At 43.2% G+C, this 23,835-nt stretch overlaps 2 protein-coding genes across 6 annotated transcripts; one reads left to right on the top strand and one right to left on the bottom strand.

Annotated features, from left to right (window-relative positions):
- Positions 538-5,097, bottom strand: LOC8080854 (probable transcription factor KAN2). 2 transcript variants are annotated; one of them, XM_021464517.1, is made up of 6 exons: positions 4,217-5,097; positions 3,906-3,982; positions 2,847-2,892; positions 2,393-2,576; positions 1,401-1,470; positions 538-1,280 (listed from the first exon to the last, which is right to left on the bottom strand). In XM_021464517.1, the coding sequence occupies exons 1-6, from the start codon at positions 4,839-4,841 to the stop codon at positions 1,152-1,154; spliced, it is 1,131 nt and encodes a 376-aa protein (XP_021320192.1). In that variant the 5' UTR covers positions 4,842-5,097; the 3' UTR covers positions 538-1,151. The 2 variants fall into 2 exon arrangements, with proteins under 2 accessions (XP_021320192.1, XP_021320193.1); XM_021464518.1 differs by having other exon boundaries at positions 2,462-2,576.
- Positions 18,865-23,310, top strand: LOC8080853 (DEAD-box ATP-dependent RNA helicase 42). Of its 4 annotated transcripts, XR_002455358.1 has the most exons (4): positions 18,865-22,285; positions 22,516-22,765; positions 22,899-22,953; positions 23,049-23,310. XR_002455358.1 is itself a non-coding variant. In XM_002445056.2 (2 exons), the coding sequence occupies exon 1, from the start codon at positions 19,054-19,056 to the stop codon at positions 22,240-22,242; it is 3,189 nt and encodes a 1,062-aa protein (XP_002445101.1). In that variant the 5' UTR covers positions 18,865-19,053; the 3' UTR covers positions 22,243-22,285; positions 22,516-23,302. The 4 variants fall into 4 exon arrangements, 1 of the variants encoding a protein (XP_002445101.1); XR_002455357.1 differs by having other exon boundaries at positions 22,899-23,310; XR_002455356.1 differs by having other exon boundaries at positions 22,516-22,953; positions 23,049-23,302.

Here is a 23,835-nt window from a genome sequence, read left to right as displayed (position 1 = left end):
TGCGGTGAAGAAATGAAGAGCTTCAGCTTCCTCTCTGTGGATCATCTTCTGTTCTGACTAGCTATAGTAATTTTTAGTATTCAAAATTTCAAGTTAAACTGATGTCAAATGACATTTCTCTGCCCCTGGCATCTTGGTACGAATTTACCACCTCTGTATAGAAAAGAATGCAATTCTAGTTTCATACCTACTCAAAGTCTGAATAAAAGTACTAATATTTATGACACTAAATAAATATACAACGAAAATACATCGCATGATAAATCTAATGCTACATACTCAATAAGCTGTCTAATTAAGATAGTTTGACTTGACTGTGTTCTTTTCCAGACAGAGGGAGGCAGCACCAGTGTAACTCAACAAGCTATACATGCCTAGCTAAGAAATCTAAAATCCATTCAAATTGGTTCCTGAAGTTTGACTTTCCAAAAGCCAATAAGTTGAAAGTGAGGGAACCCCTGAACACTTTTCTCTATAAAATGTAAGCTTCCAATCTCTGAATTAACCAGTGAAATGCTTGCAGTTGCAGACAAGGCATTTTTCCAGGAGCAATAATAAGCATATATTGCACGGATTTGATGATCGTGTTATCCCATCTCACAAAGAGAAAAGCGGAGCTCACAGCAATGCAAATGGAGCGCTCAAGGGCATGTGACGGATGCAGGAGAAAGCAACAACACAGGTCACCCTCTTTTTTCCTTTGGACGTACTCCGGCCCCTAGCAAATGCAATGCAAGCTCATGCATGCATGCATTGTTGCTGCAAAAAGCCCTTTAAACAACAGATCCTCCGATCCTAAACGCGGTCGATCTAACAACTACTCCATCATCCATTACACACATTGCAGCGCTGTTAGCTAGCTAGCTTTCGATCGATCGATCACCTCACCTCTACCACTACCACTACCACTACCTAGCTGCTGCTGATGCTACACCTTTAATCCTTTTTCCTGGCTGCTGCTGTCTGTCCATGGCCTCCTTTTAACAGTGAAAGATGCATATATGGTGCCTCTCTCTCTCTGGGACCATCAATGCATCCATCTTAACACGATCATATCCCATGAACACATGCAAAGCAAAGCAACCCTCATAGCCTAGCTAATCCTCCGATCCTGCTTGTCGCCGCCGTGGATGACCTCTGGTTGCATGCTACTAGTGCCTGATGCGTGGGCCTAGGGTGAACTCCAGGTTCAACTCGCTGGCACACGACGTCGTCTCCGACACGCAGGAGGAGTTCATGTCCGAGAGGATCTCCAGGCTCTTGGAATGCATCGTCTGATCCTGCGTGGACAAATAAGTATTCGATCGATCGACATGTTCAGTATATTCAGAGATGCAACAGGTTCAGTATAGTGTGTTCTTGTGTAGTAGCAGTATACAGTATATATCTATGTACTATACCTTGAGAGATCGAGAGTGCATGCTCATGCTCCCGGTGTTGGAGTCGCTGGGAAAGCCGGTCCAGTCTTCCCTGTAGACACAACAGAACAAAGCCACCAACAGACACAGAGCTCAGTTAGTACGGACACTGCGTCGTCACAAGTAAACTCGATCTAACACTGTGACTACATGCATGCAGATGCAGTGCATAAAAGAGCTGGAGACTGTAACACTGCATGTTACTACTGTAATACTGTAACGGCAGTGGACAAGTTATTACTTATTAGGAAATGTTGTCATCATATATAAATTCTTAACAAAATACTCAATAGTATATATACACGCAATAGTTAGTTAGCTAGCTAGCCAGAGCATTAAATCATGTCATAAGAACTGGTACTGGCTGGGGAAAACAATTAGTGATAGATTGCTATGCACTTGATGTACACTTGCACTGTCTATTACTGTAACTGAAGCCAAAACAAGTGCGTGGATATACACTATAGTATACGTACGTATGTACTTGCATACTAGCAGTATATGGTATATATAATGGTGCTCCAAGCCTTGAAGATGAACTGCATGCATACACTACTATACTGACAAAAAGACCACGGGCATACATAATGAGGCCATAATTGAGGGTGGCTGCAGGCACATACAGACAGCTACTACTAGGTGATCCATGTCAAAAGGTTTGCTGGTCTCTCCATGAAGTAGGGGCGCTTTCCTGAGCTCATCATATTTATTGGGAACTGATTCTTAGGAGAGCAGTAAGGGAGATGTGCATGTGGGTAAAAGAGGCTTCCCCCTTTTCATGACCTAATAAAGCTAGTGATTAAAGCACCCACTGCAAAACAAGCTAAAGATTTGATTGACAATGTAAGTTGACATCAGGCAAAAGTTAGTTCCTCATCCATGTCTAATTCTAATATAACCCTCTACTCACTGTTTTCATGCACACATGTGGTATGTAGTACTTATCAAATGATTAAGCACATGTATATATGCACCTTGAGGAGCTATTCCAGAGGGCACCATGAGCGCCGGTGCTGCTCCCATGATCGTTACAGGCAGCTAACCTTCCATGCCGAGCCGCCGCCGACTCTGGCCTGCCGGCGCTGCCGTGCAGATCGAGCGAAGAGTTGTCGTCGCAGATCTCGCCGGCCGACCCGTTCTCGAACCCATCAGCTTGATCTGCAGGACCCACGCGTGTGCGTGCAAAAGAAACAATTATTAGGCAACAATCAAGCATAAGATTAGCATATGTACTCATTGGCATATCCTCAATAGGAAAGGAAACACAAGTGATGTTGAAGATGAGTAGCTGATCGATGATGAAAAGAGGGAATAAAAACGGAAGGCTGAAGCAGCAGCAGCAGCAGGCCGGGCTCTCATCACTCTTGTCATGTTAGCATTGATTCTAAAGCGCGCGAGCAAATAAAGCACAAATCTTGTACTATTCACCTGACGAAGCTGCCGGCCTTTCGGTGTTCTTCACGGTCCTGTACATCTGCAGCAGGCAGAAACATGGCAAAAGATCAGTTTAGAGCCAGGCAAAGCATATCTATCTGCCTATCTTGTATGAAACACACATTTGAAGCAACTTGCAGTACAAATAGGGGAATCTTTGGCAAATCATAAGATTTGCATTTCAGGAGGCAACGTCGTGTGCATGGGCTGCTGCAAGATTTGATTTGACACCTTAAGGCAGAAATCAACAAGCAAGGGGAAGAAAGTAGTAGCTACCAGAAACCCCATTCACATTATTGACAGGCATGCAAAGGCATGGTAGTAGCAACTGTGTCTGTTTGTGATTCATGTGTGCGCATGACACTAGTACACTAGCTAGAAAGAGTGTTGTACACATATAGATATATAGCTTGGAGGCCTAGATGTGAATGAAACCTGCATTTTTTGCTTTTACACCAAAGTTGAGATACATGGACCTTGCTAATGATCATAAGTTTCCATGCATGGTTTTTACAAGGGATATGATACACTATGATGCAGCAGGACCGGTGGAGGTAGGATTGGAGGAGGAAGACACTACAGGGAGTTATATTGTGCACTGTTCAGACTTTAGCCCCATCTGCCCTGGGGCCTCTCTCTCTCTCTCTCCCTTTGCTCACTTTCTTCCACTTTGATGCATATACTATCATCTGTTGCATGTACACACATACAGCATCGAGCAGTGTGCACTGTGCACTAGACTAGCACTAGTAGCGAGTAGCAACAGGCAGGCAGTCTGTAGCACTGATGCGGCAGCAAAAACTACAGGCAGTCTCTAGCACTGATGCGGCAGCAAAACTACAAGAGCCAGGAGCAGAACGGATCCCCATATTTGCATGTGTTTATGCTAACTTGTTTGTCACCCACACCACACGGTTGGTTAATCTAGCTATGGTGTTGCTACTGCTACTTGCTTGCTACTAGCAGCTAGCAAGAGTTCTACGGTATTACTGTCACAGAATGATCAAAATATAAAATATAGGAGGTGTGAGATGAGGAAGGATCGGGGTATACCTGCAAGTGAGACTTGACATGAGCCAGGGTGAGATCCTTGACGTCCATGAGCTCAAGAACTGACTTGGGAGTTGCCCCTGGAAGTTCATCATCATGCACAAGAACAAGCAAAATCGTCAGTGATGAGCACAGCGTCATACTCATGGACGAAACGCATCAAGAAGATGAAGAAGCAGCCATGGAGGAACACAAGACAAAGAAAGGTAGCTAGAGAGAGAGAGAGAGAGGCAAATAGCAAGGGGCAAAGGCAGATGCATGTGCATGGGGGTGACGATGGACCGGGAAGAACCGGAAGAGAGCACGGCACGTACTTTCGTGTCCGCCGAGGAGCTCGACGGCGTGGACGAAGCGCGCGTGGAGCGTGGACGTCCAGCGCATGCGCGGCGCCCTGGCGGCGCGCTTGGCCGGGGGGAAACCCAACCCGGCGACGCGCGCCCCGACGCCGCACCCGGCGCGGCGCCAGGCGCCCGCGGCGACGTGGCAGGGCTCGCAGAAGCACGGGCCAGCCCCCGCCCCCGCCGCGTGCGGCGGCGGGAACGTCGGCGGCGGCACCGCGTGCGTGTGCGGGTGCTGGTACAGCGGCATCCCGCGGATGGGCCGGAGCATGGCGGCGGCCGCAGCGGTGTCGGGGTGGTAGTACAGGCCGCCGCCCGCCCCGGCGGCGGCGGCGGCGTTGGGGGGCACGGGCATCGGCAGCTGCACCGGCAGCGGCAGCGGCATGGGCATGGGCAGCTGCAGCGACGACGGCGCCATGGACGCCGCCGGGTTGCCGCCAGGAACGACTCCGTTGCTGCCGCCACCGCCTGCGGCTGCTGCCGCGAGGAACCTGGCGCTGAGGGCGGTGGCGCCGTGGTGGTGGTGGTGGTCGTGGGGCGTGGCGCTTGCGGGGAGGCCGATCTGGAGGGAGAGGTCCGGCTGGGAGGGGAAGAGCTCCATGGATCGATCGATCACACACTCTCGATCTCTTGCAAGGTTGTTGCAGACGAGTGACAAAGAGGGCTGTGTGTTCTCCTTTCCCTCTCGCTCTCGCTCGTTTCTTTGTGCAATGAAACTTGTGGAGGCTTGAGCTCAGCTAGAGGGGTGGACGAGGGGATACTGTCCTTTTCTAGTGAGTGGGGGTTGGGAGCAGAGGGAGAAAGACGAGGGTAAAAATGTAAAAAGCTAGAGAGAGAGTGTGTGTGTGATGGGCAAAGCGTAGTTTTACTTGATGAGAGAGAGAGAGAGAGAGAGAGAGAGAGGGCCGGGGGGGTGGATGATGAGTTAATGATGGGAGGCAGCAGTAGACCTGAGCAGCAACACCTCTGTTGGTTCCTGTTGGGCTGGGGGCATGGCGGACACAGATGCAGAGGCAGCTAGCGAGAGCTCTAGCTTTCTCTCTCTCCATGACTGGACCTGGACGACGACGACAGAGCTGGAAGAAGATGACAGTTTGAATGGCAGGCCGGCAAGGGCAGGCAGATTGCTGGATTTGCTTGCTTAAGGAAGGGGGTAAAGAGATATTCCAACCCACCACTTTTGCATTTGGCATGGCAAGCCTCAGCCTGCTTGCATGCATGAACAAAAGGCCTTTTGGATCATCAGATGAGAGCTCAGCTGCTAGCTAGCTGCTGGGGCTAATTCTTGTGTGAGTGCTGGGTTGTTGGCACATGTTTTCCTTGCTACCATGCATGCAGCCAGATAATAACCTCTCTAGCCTGTCTATACATATTCATGCAAACGAAAACTACAGTAGCTTCTTTATTTATTATATATCTGCGTTGGATTAATGCATGGCAAGCCAAAAACCTGGAAGCACCGTACCACATATGCTTCATGAAACACACTATGTATATGCCAATTGATGCTGCGGTTAGTTTCTATGAAAAAGGGTCGGCCGGGAGGGAATGAAACCCTTTCTCTCTTTCAACTCTTGTTTGTTGCATCTCTTTTTTGGAGCATCTCTTTTGTTTGTTGCATGGATCCATGCATAAATGGGTGGTGCACAACAACAACAAGAGCACAGTAAGGGCTTGTTTAGTTTGTGAAAAAATTAGGTTTGATTATTGTAGCACTTTCATTTGTATTTGATAATTATTATCCAATTATAGACTAATTAGACTCAAAAGATTCATCGCGCAAATTATAGATAAACTGTGCAATTAGTTATTTTTTATCTATATTTAATACTCCATACATGTGTCTAAACACGGGGAATCTTGAAAAAAAATTGAGATTTTGAGGTGAACTAAACAAAGCCTAATATGGCTTTGCTTCAACCGCTTGGTTTGTGTATGAACTCCATCCAGCTAGGTGGCTGCAGGTTAATTTGTATGCATGCATGTCTTCTCACTTTTCTGCGTGTTCCTTGACAAAAGTTGAGCGTTGGCAACTTTTGCCAAATAGTAAAGTGCGTGCGCGTCACTGCTGTTGGAGTTGGAGCACATACGCCATCACTTGTATTTGGCTAGTAGTTGATGAATTGTTAGAGGTTTTTTGTGACACTCTTTTCGCAAAGTAAAGGGATATCGTTGTACGTAGGAGTACGTACTAGGTTGCATGGTAAAAGTAAAACACATGGTAGAAGTACGTAAACGTGCACACACAGCAGACAGCACCTGTCCGCTTGGTTGGTATGTACGTACTGTACTTGGTAGTATTCAAAGAGACTGCAAAAAAGTTCATAAAGCATCATGGAATTGATGAATTAGGAGTAGCTAGCTAGTGTGAGTACTCCGTACCAGCTTGTTTTAAGGCGGCATTCACTGTGTCTTTGGAATGGCATGGTATTCACAAGTGCAATGCAACTGTCAGCAAAGCAAAAAGCTAGCAATACCACTACTCTACTACAGCACATTGAATACTCGTACTGTACGTAGGTGTACACCAACACTCCCGGATCCTCTTTCTGCTCCCATTCATGGCGATGCCGAGCATCAGACAAGATGAGATGGATGCCCATGGTAATGGTGCCTGTGGATAGGAAAACCTACAGCTTTGAATGCCATGGATAGGAAAATCTTTTTGGTGGGTTGCATGGGCCGGCCGTTCGTTGGAATTGCTGCTTGGAATTGGCCACAGACACTGTTGAGAGGCGCCTGCTACGGCCGTGAGGTCACTCAAGGTCACCTCAGCTCTGCATGATCGGTGTTGGAATGGCAAATTTCCGCTACGGACTACGGCGTCGGTCAACAGAACTTTCCGCTGTCTACACCGTTTACTATGACACACAAAAACAAGCACGTACTCCTAGTCCTACGTGCTGCTCCTCTGCAACACGCACGGCTGTCTCTGTCTCACACAAAAACAATATAATAGTGTACTACTCGTACTTTTTGTTTTTTTTTCTCTCGTATAATAGATCTACGTATACGGAGTATAGCTATACGTATAGGTTTTTTTTACACGATTCTGCTGCCTTTTAATTATCATCGATTTGTGTCTTTCACTATCGTTATGCTCCATCAACGGTCCCCCCATTTCCACATTGTGCCTCTCACTATCGCATTCTCATGGCTGCATGTCCCCGTGATATTGAGCTATATTTTTCAAGATTTTAACTTCTTCCCTCTCAAAATACTCGACCTTAATTATAGAATTCAAATTTTGTTCCAAAATATTTGATATTCTCACTTCTCAGTGCATCTTTCTCTTCTTTCAATATAATTCTTTTCTTTTTCCAACACATCTCTATCTCACCTTTTTGTTTTCTATGCACCGTATCTTTTTACTCTTTAATTCTCATATCTAAATCTACTATTTAAGAACGAAAGAGTACAATAGGTCAAGCTCCTTTCATACTCTTTCACTGATTAATTGAGAAAGGTATAAATATTTGTGGTACCAAATAAGGATATTATGATAATATAGTTTATAATGTATCTAACGATACTAATTTTGTATCTTAAATTTTGAATTTTTTCTATAAATTCAGTCAAATTTAAAATAACTGACTTTAGATCAATCTATAAATTGACTTTTTTAGGGATGAAGGAGTATCACGTTTGTGACATTTTCCCACCACATCATTCTTTATACTCCAAAAATTTGGTATTATTGTCGGTATTCCAATCCATAACTTCATCGCTCTTGCCAAACAACTTGGTTCCACTACTAAGAACCTCTAGGCTATATTGATGTTCCATCTAACTCAGATCTTGTTTAGTACCTAAAATTTTTCAAGATTTTCCGTTATACTAAATCTTTGGAAGCATGTATGGAGCATAAAATATAGATAAGAAAAATAATTAATTGCACAGTTTACCTGTATTTTGCGAGACAAATCTTTTGAGCCCAGTTAGTCCATAATTGGACAATGATTATCAAATACAAATGAAAGTGCTACCGTAGCTAAACCCAAAATTTTTCACCAACTAAACAAGGCCTCACTGTTATTGGCCGGTTTCATGTCTCCATCAATGTTAGTGGTGATACATCTACCTTTCATACATCTATCTTGATCATAACTTTTGCTAGCCTTTTGTAACAATCCCATATGCATTTAGTCCACATAAACATCATTACCATGAGCATCACGTCATAAAAATCCATATTGTGTTTGATGTATCACCCACTGCTACATCTAAAATCATGAAATACTGAACAAATACTAAAACACAAGTAATAAACGATACTGAATTTTGTTTAGTATACAGTTTGGGGTAGAATAGTATTCTACACTTTAGAGTGTGTATATATAAATTTTGATGTCGCCTTTGTTACCGTCGAGCCTGTTCGTTGGTTTAAAAAGCCATGTCTGAAAATTCTGTTCGCTAATTTAGGCCTTGTTTAGTTCACCCCGAAATCCAAAAAGTTTTCAAGATTCCCTGTCACATCGAATCTTGCGGCACATGCATGAAGCATTAAATATAGACGAAAACAAAAACTAATCACACAGTTTGACTGTAAATCACGAGACAAATATTTTGACTCTAGTTAGTCTATGATTGGACAATATTTACCACAAACAAACGAAAGTGCTACAGTTACGAAAACTAAACAAGGCCTTATCGTGAGAGGAAAACACTGTAGAAAAAGTACGACTGATTACCTTGATATATTTATATCAACATTTTATTAAGACTTTAAGCATTATTCTAAAAGTTGGGGCAGAATACATGACGAGACGAGTACATGTAGTACTCCTATTCAGCTTTGATTAGTGCGTTATCAATGGAATGAAGGAGGCTACAACTACAACCCCGTTCCTTGGAAACACAAGCAGCAGAAACGACAGCATGCAGCTGATCGATGGATCGGACTTGCTGCAGGTCATGACTCTGTATTTTTTTTTTTTTTTGAGAAGAGCTGCAGCCTGCAGGTCATGACTCGTGACAAACGGACTGGCCGGCCAAGTCTTCCATGGAATTAATGGCAGTCCAGCCGAGCCGCCTCGGGAAGCGCGCGGGCGGGCTTCTGCGTCCATGCGGCCGGCTGCAGCTGCGGCGGAGCATGACCGGCCGGCCTGGTGGCCTCCACAGCCACAGCCACAGCATCAGATGCTGTTGACCTTCTCCTCCGTGTTCTTGAACCCCTCGCTGACACCGAAACTTCAGGGTCGATTTGTCAGTTCTCCTCGTAAATTAAGCACGCACGCACGTCGCCCAAACCCTAGCTTTGGCTACTAAATTACTGTCAGCGCAGGCTCGAGAGATGGGCAGGGCAGGGGCACGTGAGAAGCCGGGCTCAGATGCTAGGGCCTGCCATTGTGTACTAGTACTCCTAACTTTATTATCACTAGATGGTGACGATCAATTGTACTAGGGCTTGCTATAAGTGTGTTTTATTTGTCCCTAGTTAACTGGCTCCAACGTACTATAGGTCTATAGCGCTCGCTCCCCAGCCCAGCCCAGCCCGCGCGCCGGCCGTGTGCCAGGTCTAGAACAAGAAGGGCATATTCTTGCAGTTGTCACCTTTTGACTTCTCGCTTCTCAAGGCTACAGTACAGCTTTAGAATTTGCGTGTAGATCGCTCGCTCTCGAGTTTGATGCTTGACATCATTTGCAGTGCATCGGCGATGATATATGGTAAGTATTTTTTTTTTCATTTTTGGTTTCATCTATCACCGGAAATATTTCCTCCAAGATCAAAACGAGAAGTTCTAGGCCCATTTCAAACCTAGGATCGATTTCCATGGGAATCATGCATGAATTTTAAAGAAGCCGGTTTAATTTCACGGGAAATACGTAGAATTCAGAAAAAAAAATGATTTCGTGTTTCGAAAGGGGACTAATCCTTGTGCTCATAGGGAAATATATGATGTGCACCAAGAGGTACATATGCGTAGCACTCAATACTATTTGCTTCAAGCTGTGGGTGAAATAGTACGTCTAAGGCCTTGTTTAGATGTGAAAATTTTTTGGATTTCGCTACTGTAGCACTTTCGTTTGTTTGTGGTAAATATTGTCCAATCATAGATTAACTAGGGTCAAAAGATTCGTCTCGCGATTTACAATCAAACTGTGTGATTAGTTTTTTTTTGTCTATATTTAATGTTTTATGCATGTGCCGCAAGATTCGATGTGACAGAAAATCTTGAAAACTTTTTAGATTTCGGAGTGAACTAAACAGGGCCTAAAACAGCTCTACTTCATGTTTTCCAACTCCATGGGGTCCACTTGTTTTGTTCTTGGATAAGGAGATTCGCTCCAGGGCCAAGAAAACTGATTTTAGTCGGAGTTGTGGCCATATGTTGAGTACTATGGTTGAATTGAAATGATGCGGTGTTCCAAAATTTAATGGCTAACTCCTACTTGCAGATAATTTTTAGGGAGACTTTTTGGATCAGGCAATGGTCACTGTTGTCTAAAGAGGAAGAGGGAAAAATGATGAAACAAGGTTGCAGTCTTTTGGAAGGAGTGGCGCTACAACTCTTTGGCTCATGTGGTTGGAAGAATCAGAAGTGGATAGAAGCGTAGAGTCCTTTTGCTTTGGCTTCTCATCCCAATTGGTGATCTGTGCGTAGTATCTGGCTAGTTTTTGATTTGTTCAGGTGCCTTTTATGTAAGGTCATAGGTTTTTTCTTGACTGCCCGCTTAGCGGTTTTGAGGACTATGTCCAGGTCTTGTAAGTTTGTGCCTTAAACATTCACTTGTGAATGTGAAGGTTGGGATGTTTCTATTCCTTAATTAAAAAATAGGGTTAAAGACTTCTCTAGTCTCTACGAGTTCTTTTGATAGAGGAGGTGCTATAGAAACTCCATAATTGATGGAACTCTCCCCAGCGTGGAAGTTTGGAGTTGAATTGAAAATCATTGGCTACAAGCATTTGAGTCTTAGTGACGTCTATGGAAGAGGGGTGGAGAATGTTTTAGGACGGTTCTGTCATTGTCACTGCAAACCTCACCCCAAAATGGTACTCCATTCGTTGCAAATTATAAGACATTTTGACTTTTCTAGATTCATATTTTTTTCTACGCACCTAGATATAAGTTATGTCTAGTTATATAATATAAAAAGTATGTATCTAAAAATATCAAGACGACTTATAATTTGGAATAGATATGGAGTAGAAGTCATCTTGTCGTACACCCCAAATATATCTTCAGCTAGAACTTTTTGGTTCTTTTTTGTATGTAGAACATTTTTTCCCTGTTGTTGTCTTGTTGATGCATCACCTTTCAACTTGGGAGAAATGTTCCACCAACAAGGGAAAGAAAACTCCTTCAAAAAAAACAAGGGAAAGAAAAATGTTCCAATAAAACAAAAATGGTTCTATAATAAATTGTTCCAAATAAAAGAAAATTATTAGTCTGGGCCTCTCGGGACTCTAGGCTTTGCACCCCAGTACCGAGATATCCTCCATATAACCTCAATTAATTAAGAAGAGAAATTAAGAAAATGCATGCTGTAGTGCCGAACCAAGATGGAAATGCCCAAAGTTAGGCCCCAAAAAATTTCAAGATTCCCCGTTACCTCAAATTTTGCGACACATGCATTGAGTATTAAATTTAGACGAAAACAAAAATTAATTACACAGTTTGCCTGTAAATCACGAGATTAATCTTTTGATCCTAATTAGTCTATGATTGAACAATATTTGCCACAAACAAACGAAAGTGCTACAGTATCCAAAATCCAAAAATTTTGCCAACTAAACAAGGCCTTAAGCAAGGTCTACAGTAGGAAATCTGAGACAAATTACGCAAAAAGGATACTTTTTTAATAAAAAGAACAGCAATTATTATTTTAACTCATAAGAACAAAAGATACTCTGATGTCCACAGTGATTTGGGGAGTTGATTGTTTGATCTTGTAACTTTTTGTGGTCATGAGTGATAGTACTTTTTTGATCTATCGTTCTCTCTCTTGTCTTGTTGTGGTAGTGTATAGAGCGAGGCCAGTCTGACAGGCCTGATAAGGTCCCTCGCATACATCCATGCATTATTCGCACTGTAGTACATGGTGCATGGACCAATGTCAACTCCTCAATTCCGAGGAGAGGAAGGTCCCATCTTCTCCGCTCTTCATTCATGTGGTGCCTACCCTTGCTGCCTCCAATGATTAAGATAATATAATGCGGATTGATTAGCAATAATACTACCAGTACAGTGCCACACACCCCTTTCTGTCCTCGGCCTTGTTTAGTTCCGAAAAGTGAAAAGTTTTCGATACTGTAGCACTTTCGTTTATTTGTGACAAATATTATCCAATTATAGACTAACTAGGATTAAAAGATTCGTCTCGTGATTTACATCTAAACTGTATAATTAGTTTTTGTTTTCATCTATATTTAGTGTTTCATGCATGTGCCATAAGATTCGATGTGACGGGACTTGAAAATTTTTTGGTTTTCAAGGTAAACTAAACAAGACCCTCCTCTCTATCCTGAAATATACTAGACAAAGGCATATAGACATTTGAGCCTAGAAGCAAGGAAGGTTTGGTAGGGCTGCACGCTGACCGCTGCACAGCCAGAGGATGGAGACTTCACTGATCGATCGCCGCGCGCGCGTGTGTGTGTGAGAGAGAGAAGAGCATTGCATTGGCAACCTCGAGAGGAATCTACCTAGGTTAGGGCATTACAGTATAGGATATGATAAGATTAGATATTCGATCAATATTAAAATAAGGGAAGAGAAGAAAGGCATAATGCTTTTTTGTATGTGTAGGAGGAGAGTCGGCTACTACTGGCTAGCTAATGGCTAGGTTTTACTTTGACCATATGGATTGTGGATCCATGCACGAGCATTGATCAGAGCTCACGTGATGTCGTTATTTAATAGGGAGCTACCTCTGGATCTTTGTCTCTCATCAACTTGCATGTCACCACCACCAACAATACTATTCTACTACTCCGCTTGACCATCCTATAATGGAGACTATACAGTGCAGAAATCGGCGAGATCGTCGATTCTTGTTCATGACACATTACATCTCTCTCTCTCTCTCTCTCTCCAAAAAAAATGTTAAGATCCACATCAGTCGACATGTACTCCATGACCATGAGATGTCGTCCATGGAGTGTAAAAAGGTCAGGAAGGAGACATGCCCAAGAATAACTAGCTAGAACAAGTAGCACTACTGTGTTAATTTGTTCATGCTGAATGCAGAGTTGACTTGGGGATTATTGTAATTCGTTTAAGTACTGTTCTCAATGCAAGAGGTTTTATACCATACAACCTGCACCAGATCTAGAGACGAGGCGCAGCAGTAGCACGTTACACCAAGGACATACAGAACTAGTTGTATTGCCCACCGATAAAGTTTGGACACATGCATGAAGTACTAAATATAGGCCTTGTTTACTTCCATCTGAAAACCTAAAATTTTCAAGATTTCCCGTCACATTGAATCTTTAAACGCATGCATGGAGTATTAAATATAGACGAAAATAAAAAGTAATTGCACAGTTTGATCGAAATTGACGAGACGAATCTTTTAAGCTGAGTTAGTCTATGGTTGGACAATAATTACCACAAACAAACAAAATGCTACAGTGTCGCGAAATTTTTTCCATAAAGAAGTAAACACGGCCATAGACTATTTATGAAACTAAAAACACAACTAGAGAGTAATTTGCGAGACTAATCTTTTAAATCTATTTAGTCTATAATTAGACACTAATTGTCAAATAAGACGAAAATGCTACCGTACCCGTTAAACTTTAACACCTCAAACCAAACACGCACCCAGGAGGAACCAATGCAAAGCCGCTACACTGTTCTAGGCCTTGTTCAGTTCACCCCGAAAACCAAAAACTTTTCAAGATTCTCCGTCACATCAAATCTTGGAGCACATGCCTGAAGCATAGATATAGACGAAAATAAAAACTAATTACACAGTTTGTCTGTAAATCAAGAGATGAATCTTTTGAGCCTAGTTAGTCTATGATTGGATAATATTTGTCAAATAAAAACGAAAATGCTACAGTGCTGAAATCTGAAATTTTTTTGGAACTAAGGCCCTAGACTTGTCAACTTGTCTTTTTCTCTAGTGCTCCTTGGACTATCAAGGAGAAACAACATGGCCTCTGCTTGCCCTCTTGTCCTTAACGTCTTCTATTTCGTTTTCACTTCTCTTGCACACAGTTTCAACACAACATTTTGGCATCGATGCTGTTGTCATGTCATCTTTGCAAAAAAAAATACATATTGGCATATAAAATCTATCTTACTATTACTCTCGTAAGAGGCGGGTGCCGCCGTAGGCGTCTTGAGCACGGGTTTGCTCAACTCCACAGACTCTTTGGTCACACATTTCATCTCTTAGTTAGTTACAACAGCGTGCGTTACACCGTCTAGCGGTGTTTTGTGTTTGTATTTAACCCCATCCCTCATGGCACCTCGTTGTGAGGCTATAGCTGGTGCATCAATGGAAAAATGGGGAGGGTGAGGGAGAAGAAGAGGTGGAGGAAAGAAGAAAAATGGAGAGAGATAGGAAGGAGAAGAACAGACCACCCCCATCAATCCTGTTCTGCATCTGCCACTGTTATGAGGTGATTACAGGCGTGTAAATCTTCTAAACTTCTTTTTAATGAAACATGTGTGCACGTTCTCGGGGAAAAAATTTGACATCCATATTTTCTCTCATCAACATTAAACTTCACGAGACACCCAAGACATAGGTAGAATATAGACATTCTAAACACAAACATATATATAGCCCTCCATTTGCTAGACTCATCGTGATTGCTAATGATAACCATCTTGTTTCCTAAAAAATTACCTATCTTTGTAGATTACATTGAAGAGGTAGTACTGAGGTATACGTAGCATCTCCGATCCTAGCTAGGACTAGGAGTCACTTGTGTTTCATGTAGACTGTTGACATTTCTCTCAGGAATCGTAGCTTGTAGGCCCCAGATTGCATGCATTCTGATTTCTGAAGTCAGTGCAACTGGATCTTTTTGGGCAAAGTTTGATTTCTGAGTGTTGTATTTCGGCTGCTTCTAAACAGATTATTATTATGGCGCCTTTTGAAAGGACTAACCGTTGCACCAGAGGGCCTGGCTAGGCACAGGCCTCAAACAAAGCCAACTGGGCTTCAGCGCTTCATTTTCTACGGCCTTTCACAAAGCGGGCTCGAAGCCAAAATGACAGCCCTGCCCCAGATCACCGCCACCACCAACAATTGGGCCTAAATAACACATGACGTACAATTAGATGCGGAAGCATTGCCATGTCTAGTGATAACGTGTCAGCAAAAAAAAAAAAAAAAAAAACCTACCTACCTCAACTCTCGCGGTTGTTTTCTCTCTTATCCGTAAAACTATTTTTAACTCTCTATATTTTTAAAAATCGTTAACTTTTGCAGTTTGGTGTTTTTTATGATGGTTTTGTTGATATGGCTCTATGTTGAGAGGATAAATTGGACTAAGTTGAAAGTTCGAGGAAGTAAATCATACTGCAAATATTCCTTATAATAAAAGATTAAAAATAACTAAAAATTAAAAAGTATTCAAATATATTTTAACATGGGAAGATATGCAATTAAAAATCCTAAAGCCTACTTTAATCTTGAAAATCATAGAAAATTTATTTTTTCTTGGAAAATTATGAACCTGGTTTTAGATATTCTAAAGTCGTGCTCTATGTTATAGTGCATAGCTTGAAAAGTTGAAATAGCTTGAATTTTGGTGGACTTATTTTAGTGTTTGTTTGCTAGTACAAGCTTCTATATATATATATATATATATATATATATATATATATTATAACTAGGTGAATTCCCCGCGCGTTGTTGCAAAAAATTTTTAAAAAAATAAATCATTATATACATAACATTACTATATGGTATTCAGTCTATTATGTATGTATACATATGAATTTGGCTTGCATGTATTTTATTATATTTGATCTAGTAAAAAATCGCTAAGCTAATAGAACAAAAACTAATATTTAGTTATATTATAGAGGAATTAATTGGTGATGAAACAAATAGTATATGTACATGACTTGTATGTTAATAGATTAAAGATTTAAAGTATTTCACATGATATAGATGACATGATTATTTTTTGTAATTAATATAGGATGATATGGACTTAGTGGGGAATTGATGTGGACATTTTGCATGAAGAGATAGAATATTTAATGGATCACTTAGTGGGGAATAATATGGACACTTTGTATGAAGAGAGAATTCATCTAGTGAGGTTTAACTTTATATGAGTTATAGATCAGTCAATATTTACCATCTATACTAAGCGTAAGTGAAGTACCGTGGAACTATATTGGGGCACTGGTTCCTTGTCCTAGATAATTTTTATCCACGACTACCTGAAGATAAAATAGCAATTATTTTTATCCACGTCTCACGCAGATAAGAAAACTCTCATGCAAAACTTGGTAGACTCAGTCTCTTTCATGCAAAACTTGGTAGACTCAATGACTCGAACCCATGAATGGCTCGAGTTTTGCTGACTAGCATTAGGTGAGATATACATGAGTATGTTTCAGACTTTCCGTACACGCATGGAATACTGCTGCGGTAATCTTCAATTCACCTCTCTTTTTTCTTTAAATTAATATAAACCTGACAAAGACAGGAACCAACAAATATCATTTTTGAGAAAATAAGAACTAATAGAAACTCTTCCTCTCCGCTTGTAATTCATTGTTGAGTTCTTAGTAGATTTTGAGGCAACTTCAAATATACTATATTTTCAAATTCTAAGCCTAACGGATTATCTCAACGCCCCATTACCATGGTGGATTTGTAGTTCGCCTGGCTATTTGAATCCTAATTGCCTCTCAAAAAATTTTCTGCAAATTAACTTTGTGTAGAGTCTCAGCTTACTTTTCTCTTTCCAGTGTTGATATTGGCAGATCTTATTTCTCCATGGAAAATGTTTTGTTCGCCAACCCTATCCACTCCGTCGATCACTAGTGCATGAGATGCAGGTAAGTAAGTTCGCCAACCCTCTTCACTCCATTGATCACCAATGCATAGATGCAAGGAAGTGTGAGGTGTTTGCCTTTCAACACATCTCTATTGCCACTTTAGGATGACAATGATATCTCTTTTGTGTCTCCCATCATTGTGAGAGGATCCATCCTTCGTTGAGCACAAGCAAATGCTCGCGTTCCGCATTCGCTACTCCTCCTTGAGGAGATAGTCTCTTATGTGAGCACCGACCTCTACCCTCAAGCCTCCATCGTTAGTGAACAAGACATGTTGCTCGTTGTTGTTCCTATGTCACCCTAATGCCTCTATTCTTCGATCCCTCTATAGAGCGTTGCTTTGCTCATTGACATCGTTTTAGGATTGTCGACGGCACAACTCACTAGCGGCATTACCCACAAGACATCGCTTCCTTCCTAAAGGAATTTGCTATCGGCGAGGGCACAGATTCACCTCCAAGGTTGTCTCGTTTCGAAAATACCAACGTTCACAACCCTCTCCTATCGCCTCCATTCTCACAAGGCGAATGATTGTTTGATACCCCCTCCGTCTCAAAATATTAGGCATAATTGCTTTTTCAGTGAGTCCCAGGATATAAGGCGTCAGACTCTTCTGATGCATGCAACAGCTAGTGCAGTAGCCTGTTTTGCATGCACAATTTACTAAGGATTGCTATACCTCCTCGGTTTACTCCCCTCAGTTAGATGGGCTCCGTCAAATTTGCATCTCACGTAGGAATGCATGGGAGTAGCTCGGTGTTTTGGCTAATGGCACCGTGGAGAAACGTTGCATGCATTAAAATGAAGATGAAACCCAAGAGAATTTTCTAGGAGCACGCGCTAATTAATTTGCTCCTTGGTCTTTGTGATTTTTAAGTTGCGCCTAGTATCCTGAGACGGAGGGAGTAATATTAGAGCTCAATCGAATCTAATCCGAAACACGTTCAATGAGTCGAATGCACAATTTACAAGTTCCAATACCGTGATTAACCTGACAAGTTTACAGAGCTCGATGTCCGATTTGTAAGTAATAGGATAAGTACTAGATTGAATTTTACTATATTGAGAAATTTAGGATAAAAAACACGTAATTATCACTCCTCGTGCTCTATGAGTAAGGTTCAACTTTTACATTTTGGTGACCTGTAAACGAATACGGCAGAGTTGTTTCTTGTGAATCGTTTTCAACTCCAAAAACGTCCGAAATTGAATTTTACTTTATCGAAAAATTTAGAACCAAAAATACGTAATTATCACTCGTCGTGCTCTATGAGTGAGGTTTAACTTTTACATTTTGGTGACGAATACGGTAGAGTTGTTTCTTGTGAATCGTTTCTTGTTTAGTTCTAATTTTTTTTTGCAAAATAGAAATAGTAGCACTTTTGTTTGTATTTGACAAATATTGTCCAATCATAAACTAACTAGCCTCAAAAGATTCGTCTCATCAATTCCGACCAAACTATGCAATTAGTTTTTATTTTTATTTATATTTAATACTTCATGCATGCGTCTAAAGATTTGATGTGACGAAAAATCTGAAAAATTTTACAAAATTTTTTAGAACTAAGGCCCAAAAACGTCCGGAACCCGATGACAAATAAAGCAGCACATCAGACCCACACGCACCGAAGTCACGAAGCCCACGCCGACTTTCCGTGACACAATCACGCAAGATTTATCGCTAACAAAACTCGTAACACTAGTGGAGGCAAAAAAATCGCAGCACGAGAAAAAAAAAGAAAAGAAAATCCCCACCACCACATCCTGGTCTAGGGTTTGCGCCATCCCGAAGCATCCGCTCGCCGCCGGACGCCGGCCACCGCTACCGCCATGGGCTCCGGCGACGACGAGCGCTCCACCTCAAAGCACCACCACCGCGACAAGGACAAGGACCGCGACCGCTCCTCGTCTCGCCACCACCGCGACAAGGAGCGCGACCGCGACCGCGAGCGCGAGCGCTCCTCCTCGCGCCACCACCGCGACGACGGCGACCGGGACCGGGACCGGGACCGCCACCACCGCGACAAGGAGCGGGATCGAGAGGAGCGGAAGGAGCGGGAGCGGGAGGAGCGGAAGGCGCGGGAACGGGAGGAGCGGGAGAGGGAGAAGGAGAAGGAGAAAGAGAAGGAGCGGGCGCGGCGGCGCGAGGAGAGGGACCGCGAGGAGCGGGAGAGGTCGAGGCGGCGCGGGGATGCGGATGGCGAGGAGGACGACGACCGGGACCGCAAGCGCCGCCGCCGGTCCTCGCACCACCACCACCACCACCGGGACCCGGAGCCGGCGTCCCGGGAGGAGGAGGAGGTGGACGCCGAGGAGGCGGAGCGCCGGCGCCAGCGGAAGAAAGAGGAGGACATGGAGGCCGAGCAGCAGCGCCTCGACGACGAGATGGAGCGCCGGCGCCGCCGCGTCAAGGAGTGGCAGGAGAAGCGCCGCGAGCAGCAGCAGCAGCAAGATGGCGGTGGAGCTGGTGGCGCTTCTGCTGCAGCGGCGGCTGAGGCTGATGGCGTCAAGGTGGCGGGGAAGAAGTGGACCTTGGATGGTGAGGAGTCTGATGAGGAAGGTGACAAGGAGGATGGCAAGAAGGATGAGGAGAATGGCGGCGCTGGTGACATGGATGTGGATTTGCCCAATGGGGATGGCGATGCCAACGGTGGTGCTGGGATGGAGGAGGACGAAATTGATCCGCTTGATGCCTTCATGAACTCTATGGTGTTGCCAGAGGTTGCCAAACTGGAGAGTGCTGCAGCAGCAATGGACACCACCGCGCCTGGTGCAGGTGCAGATGACAAGAATGGTAAGAGCTCAAAGGATGTCGTTAGTAATGGGGATAAGAAAGGGTCAAGGAAGGCGATAGGGAGAATTATGCAAGGGGATGATTCAGAATCAGACTATGATGACGCTGATGATGATGGGGCTGGAGAGGATGATGAGGATGATGAGGAATTCATAAAGCGCGTCAAGAAGACGAAGGCCGAGAAGTTGGCAATTGTTGACCATTCTAAGATTGACTACCAACCATTCCGGAAGAATTTCTATATTGAGGTGAAGGACATCTCCAAGATGACATCCGAGGAAGTGGTAGAGTACCGGAAGCACTTGGAGCTCAAGGTGCATGGGAAAGACGTGCCCAAGCCAATAAAGACATGGGTGCAGAGTGGGCTGACAAGCAAGCTCCTTGACACCATCAAGAAGCTTGGTTTTGAGAAACCGATGCCTATACAGACACAGGCTTTACCGATCATAATGAGTGGGCGTGATTGTATAGGCATCGCAAAAACTGGATCTGGCAAGACTCTAGCATTTGTCCTCCCAATGCTGAGGCATGTTAAAGATCAGCCCCCTGTTGTCCCTGGAGATGGCCCTATTGGTCTCATTATGGCTCCTACTAGAGAGCTTGTGGTGCAGATACATTCAGACATTAAAAAGTTCTCTAAGGTGCTTGGCATCAACTGTGTTGCAATCTATGGAGGTTCGGGAGTTGCGCAGCAGATCAGTGAATTGAAGAGGGGTGCCGAAATTGTTGTTTGCACGCCGGGAAGGATGATTGATATCCTTTGCACTAGCAGTGGAAAAATAACTAACCTTAGGAGAGTGACTTTCTTGGTGATGGATGAAGCTGATAGGATGTTTGACATGGGTTTTGAGCCTCAGATTACTCGTATAGTCCAGAATACCCGGCCAGATAGGCAGACAGTACTTTTCTCTGCCACATTTCCACGTCAAGTGGAGATACTGGCACGCAAGGTGCTTACTAAGCCTGTTGAAATTCAAGTGGGTGGGAGGAGTGTCGTGAACAAAGATATCACACAACTGGTTGAGGTGCGGCCAGACACTGAGAGGTTCTTCAGGCTGTTAGAGTTGCTTGGTGAATGGTATGTTAAGGGGAAAATCCTTGTTTTTGTTCACTCACAAGATAAATGTGATTCTCTACTCAAAGACTTGTTCCAGCATGGGTATCCATGTCTGTCCCTTCATGGCGGCAAAGACCAGACTGACCGTGAATCAACTATTGCTGATTTCAAGAGCAACGTCTGCAGCTTGCTGATTGCTACTAGCGTTGCTGCTAGAGGTTTAGATGTAAAAGAACTTGAACTGGTTGTCAATTATGATGTCCCTAACCATTATGAGGACTATGTCCATCGGGTTGGTAGAACAGGGCGTGCTGGTAGAAAGGGCTTTGCCGTGACTTTTATTTCTGAGGAGGAGGAGCGATATGCACCAGACCTTGTTAAGGCTCTGGAACTCTCTGAGCAGGCTGTTCCACAGGACCTAAAAGCCCTGGCTGATAGATTTATGGCTAAGGTGAAACAGGGAACAGAGCAGGCCCATGGTACAGGCTATGGTGGTAGTGGTTTCAAGTTTAATGAGGAAGAGGATGAAGCACGGAAGACTGCAAAGAAGGCTCAGGCAAGGGAATATGGTTATGAAGAGGACAAGTCAGATTCAGATTCTGATGAGGAAGGGGGAGTGCGTAAGGCAGGAGGTGACCTAGCAGCACAAGCTATTGCCAATGCTCATGCAGCAGCTGCTTTGGTTGCAAACAAGGCTGCTAATAATGTTAATCAGCAAATACCAGGATCTGCGACAGTCCCCTTGATTCCTTTACTCGCAGCAACAAACCAACAAAATGATGAGGCCACTGCTCGGGCACTTCAGGCTGCAATGAACTTACAACAAAATCTGGCTAGGATACAGGCCCATGCGGTTCCAGAACACTATGAGGCTGAACTTGAGATTAATGATTTCCCACAGAATGCCCGTTGGAGGATCACTCACAAAGAGACACTGGCCCCTATTCAGGACTGGACTGGTGCTGCTATCACTACAAGGGGAACATATATTCCTCAAGGAAAAATTGTTGGTGCAAATGAGCGCAAGCTCTACCTGTTTATTGAGGGCCCGACGGAGTCGTCTGTGAAGAAGGCAAAAGCAGAATTGAAACGTGTCCTTGAGGATTGTGCCAACCAGGCACTTAATCTTCCTGGATCTGCTCAAACTGGAAAATATTCTGTTATTTGAGTTGCAGAGTATATAACAAATTTGACAGAGTATTTTTTAGAAGGTATGCATCCAATAAACTGAATATTGGCTACTGGTGTGTGGGAATAGTATACAAATTAGTTCCTTCTGTTAATTCAAACTGATTTCTCTGAGAACACTTGTCACAGTCATAATATAACCAACTGATGCTTTTCTCATTTCTGTCTTATATTTGGCATGACATTAGTCTGTTCTATGCTATGTTTGCTTTTATGTATGTTATTACTGACAGCTTTCTGATTTTTGTTGCAGCTTATGATTGTTTGCACACTGCAAAGCCATCGGTGGATTGCTAGATGCACTTGCTGTCGGAGACTTTTATTTTATTTGATACTATTTTATAAGGCAGCTATGGTTACTTAATGTCACATGATTATTATGAAATTGTCGGGGTATTTTGGCAATTTCTACTGATGAGTTTTCATTGCCTTTGGACAGAAGGCTTAGAACACTGGCGGTGACCAAGTGCTATAATGCGAAGGAGAAGGCGGCCAGCTTTCTGGTGCGGTTTTGAAAGTGCTGGTTGTGTTATGACACCTTGAAAACTGATCTTATTATTTGCTTGTTTATGGATAATGTTCCCTTTTTATGAGAGGCAATACAAAGTTTGTGTGACTATGGTCTAATTAATCCAGGTGTACGTATTGATTTGCCTATTGGGAAGCTGAGAAGCTATAGTTTTCTCTGTTGGTTTGGTCCTATTTACCCTTCATTATTTGTGTGCTCTGTTTAGCGTTTTTTATCTGTTTAAAAAGGTGCAGTGATGTTCTTGTTTTGGTCTTCAGATGCACTGTTCTTACTGTTGCAAGCGGAGGGCACCTTAGGTATGTCTATGAGCTGCAGCTGGTCTTGGTGGTGGCTGAGGTGGCCAAACTTCTTGCTCATATGTGTTTCCATGCTGTAACTTTCCTTTTCGATCTTATCGTATGAAAAGGGGTGCTTCTTAGGAAAAATAGAGGAACTGGTAAGATTTGGCTTGGTTTCCCGAAACTTAAGAAAATGTGGAATTGTGCATGACCATGGGGCAGATTTACCTTTCTATTGTTCTATAATGTGCTTGTGCAGTTGTGCGCTTGAAATGTGGATCATGTGAAATGTTATGCTTGGGTCCTGATGAGCCACCATAAACATTGTTTTCCATGAGCAGCATGCTCGCAAGAAGTGTGCTTGCTACGCTGCTCATTTACTTTTATGGTGCTTAAAAAGAGCAGATAAATCGGTAAGGTTCTCTTTCCTGAACCCGTGGAAATATGTATGGTTTGGTATTGGGCCAATTTTGCTTTTCATCATGCCATATGAAGTGCTGCGTGCTTGAGCCTTGAGCAAGAATCTGAAATTGCATGCATGAATTCTGATGAGCGATGGTTCATCATGTTAATTGGTCATCCTGATAAGCTTGAGTAGCGTTTCAGTCGATATGATCTTTTATTTCAGCTGTGTTGTTCCTACTTCTGAACTGTGGTGACAACAAACTACGACAGCACCGAAGAGGATATCAAAATCAGGGTTTCACGTTTTGCAACTTGTTTCTGTTTCCTGGTCAGGGGGCAGTAACTTAATAAGATTATAGCC

The sequence above is a fragment of the Sorghum bicolor genome, chromosome 7 (genome assembly GCF_000003195.3).
Source record: "Sorghum bicolor cultivar BTx623 chromosome 7, Sorghum_bicolor_NCBIv3, whole genome shotgun sequence".
In the NCBI taxonomy this organism is placed as follows: Eukaryota; Viridiplantae; Streptophyta; class Magnoliopsida; order Poales; family Poaceae; genus Sorghum; species Sorghum bicolor.
Note: the sequence above shows the minus strand (reverse complement) of the source record. Positions and strands in the feature narration are given on the sequence as shown.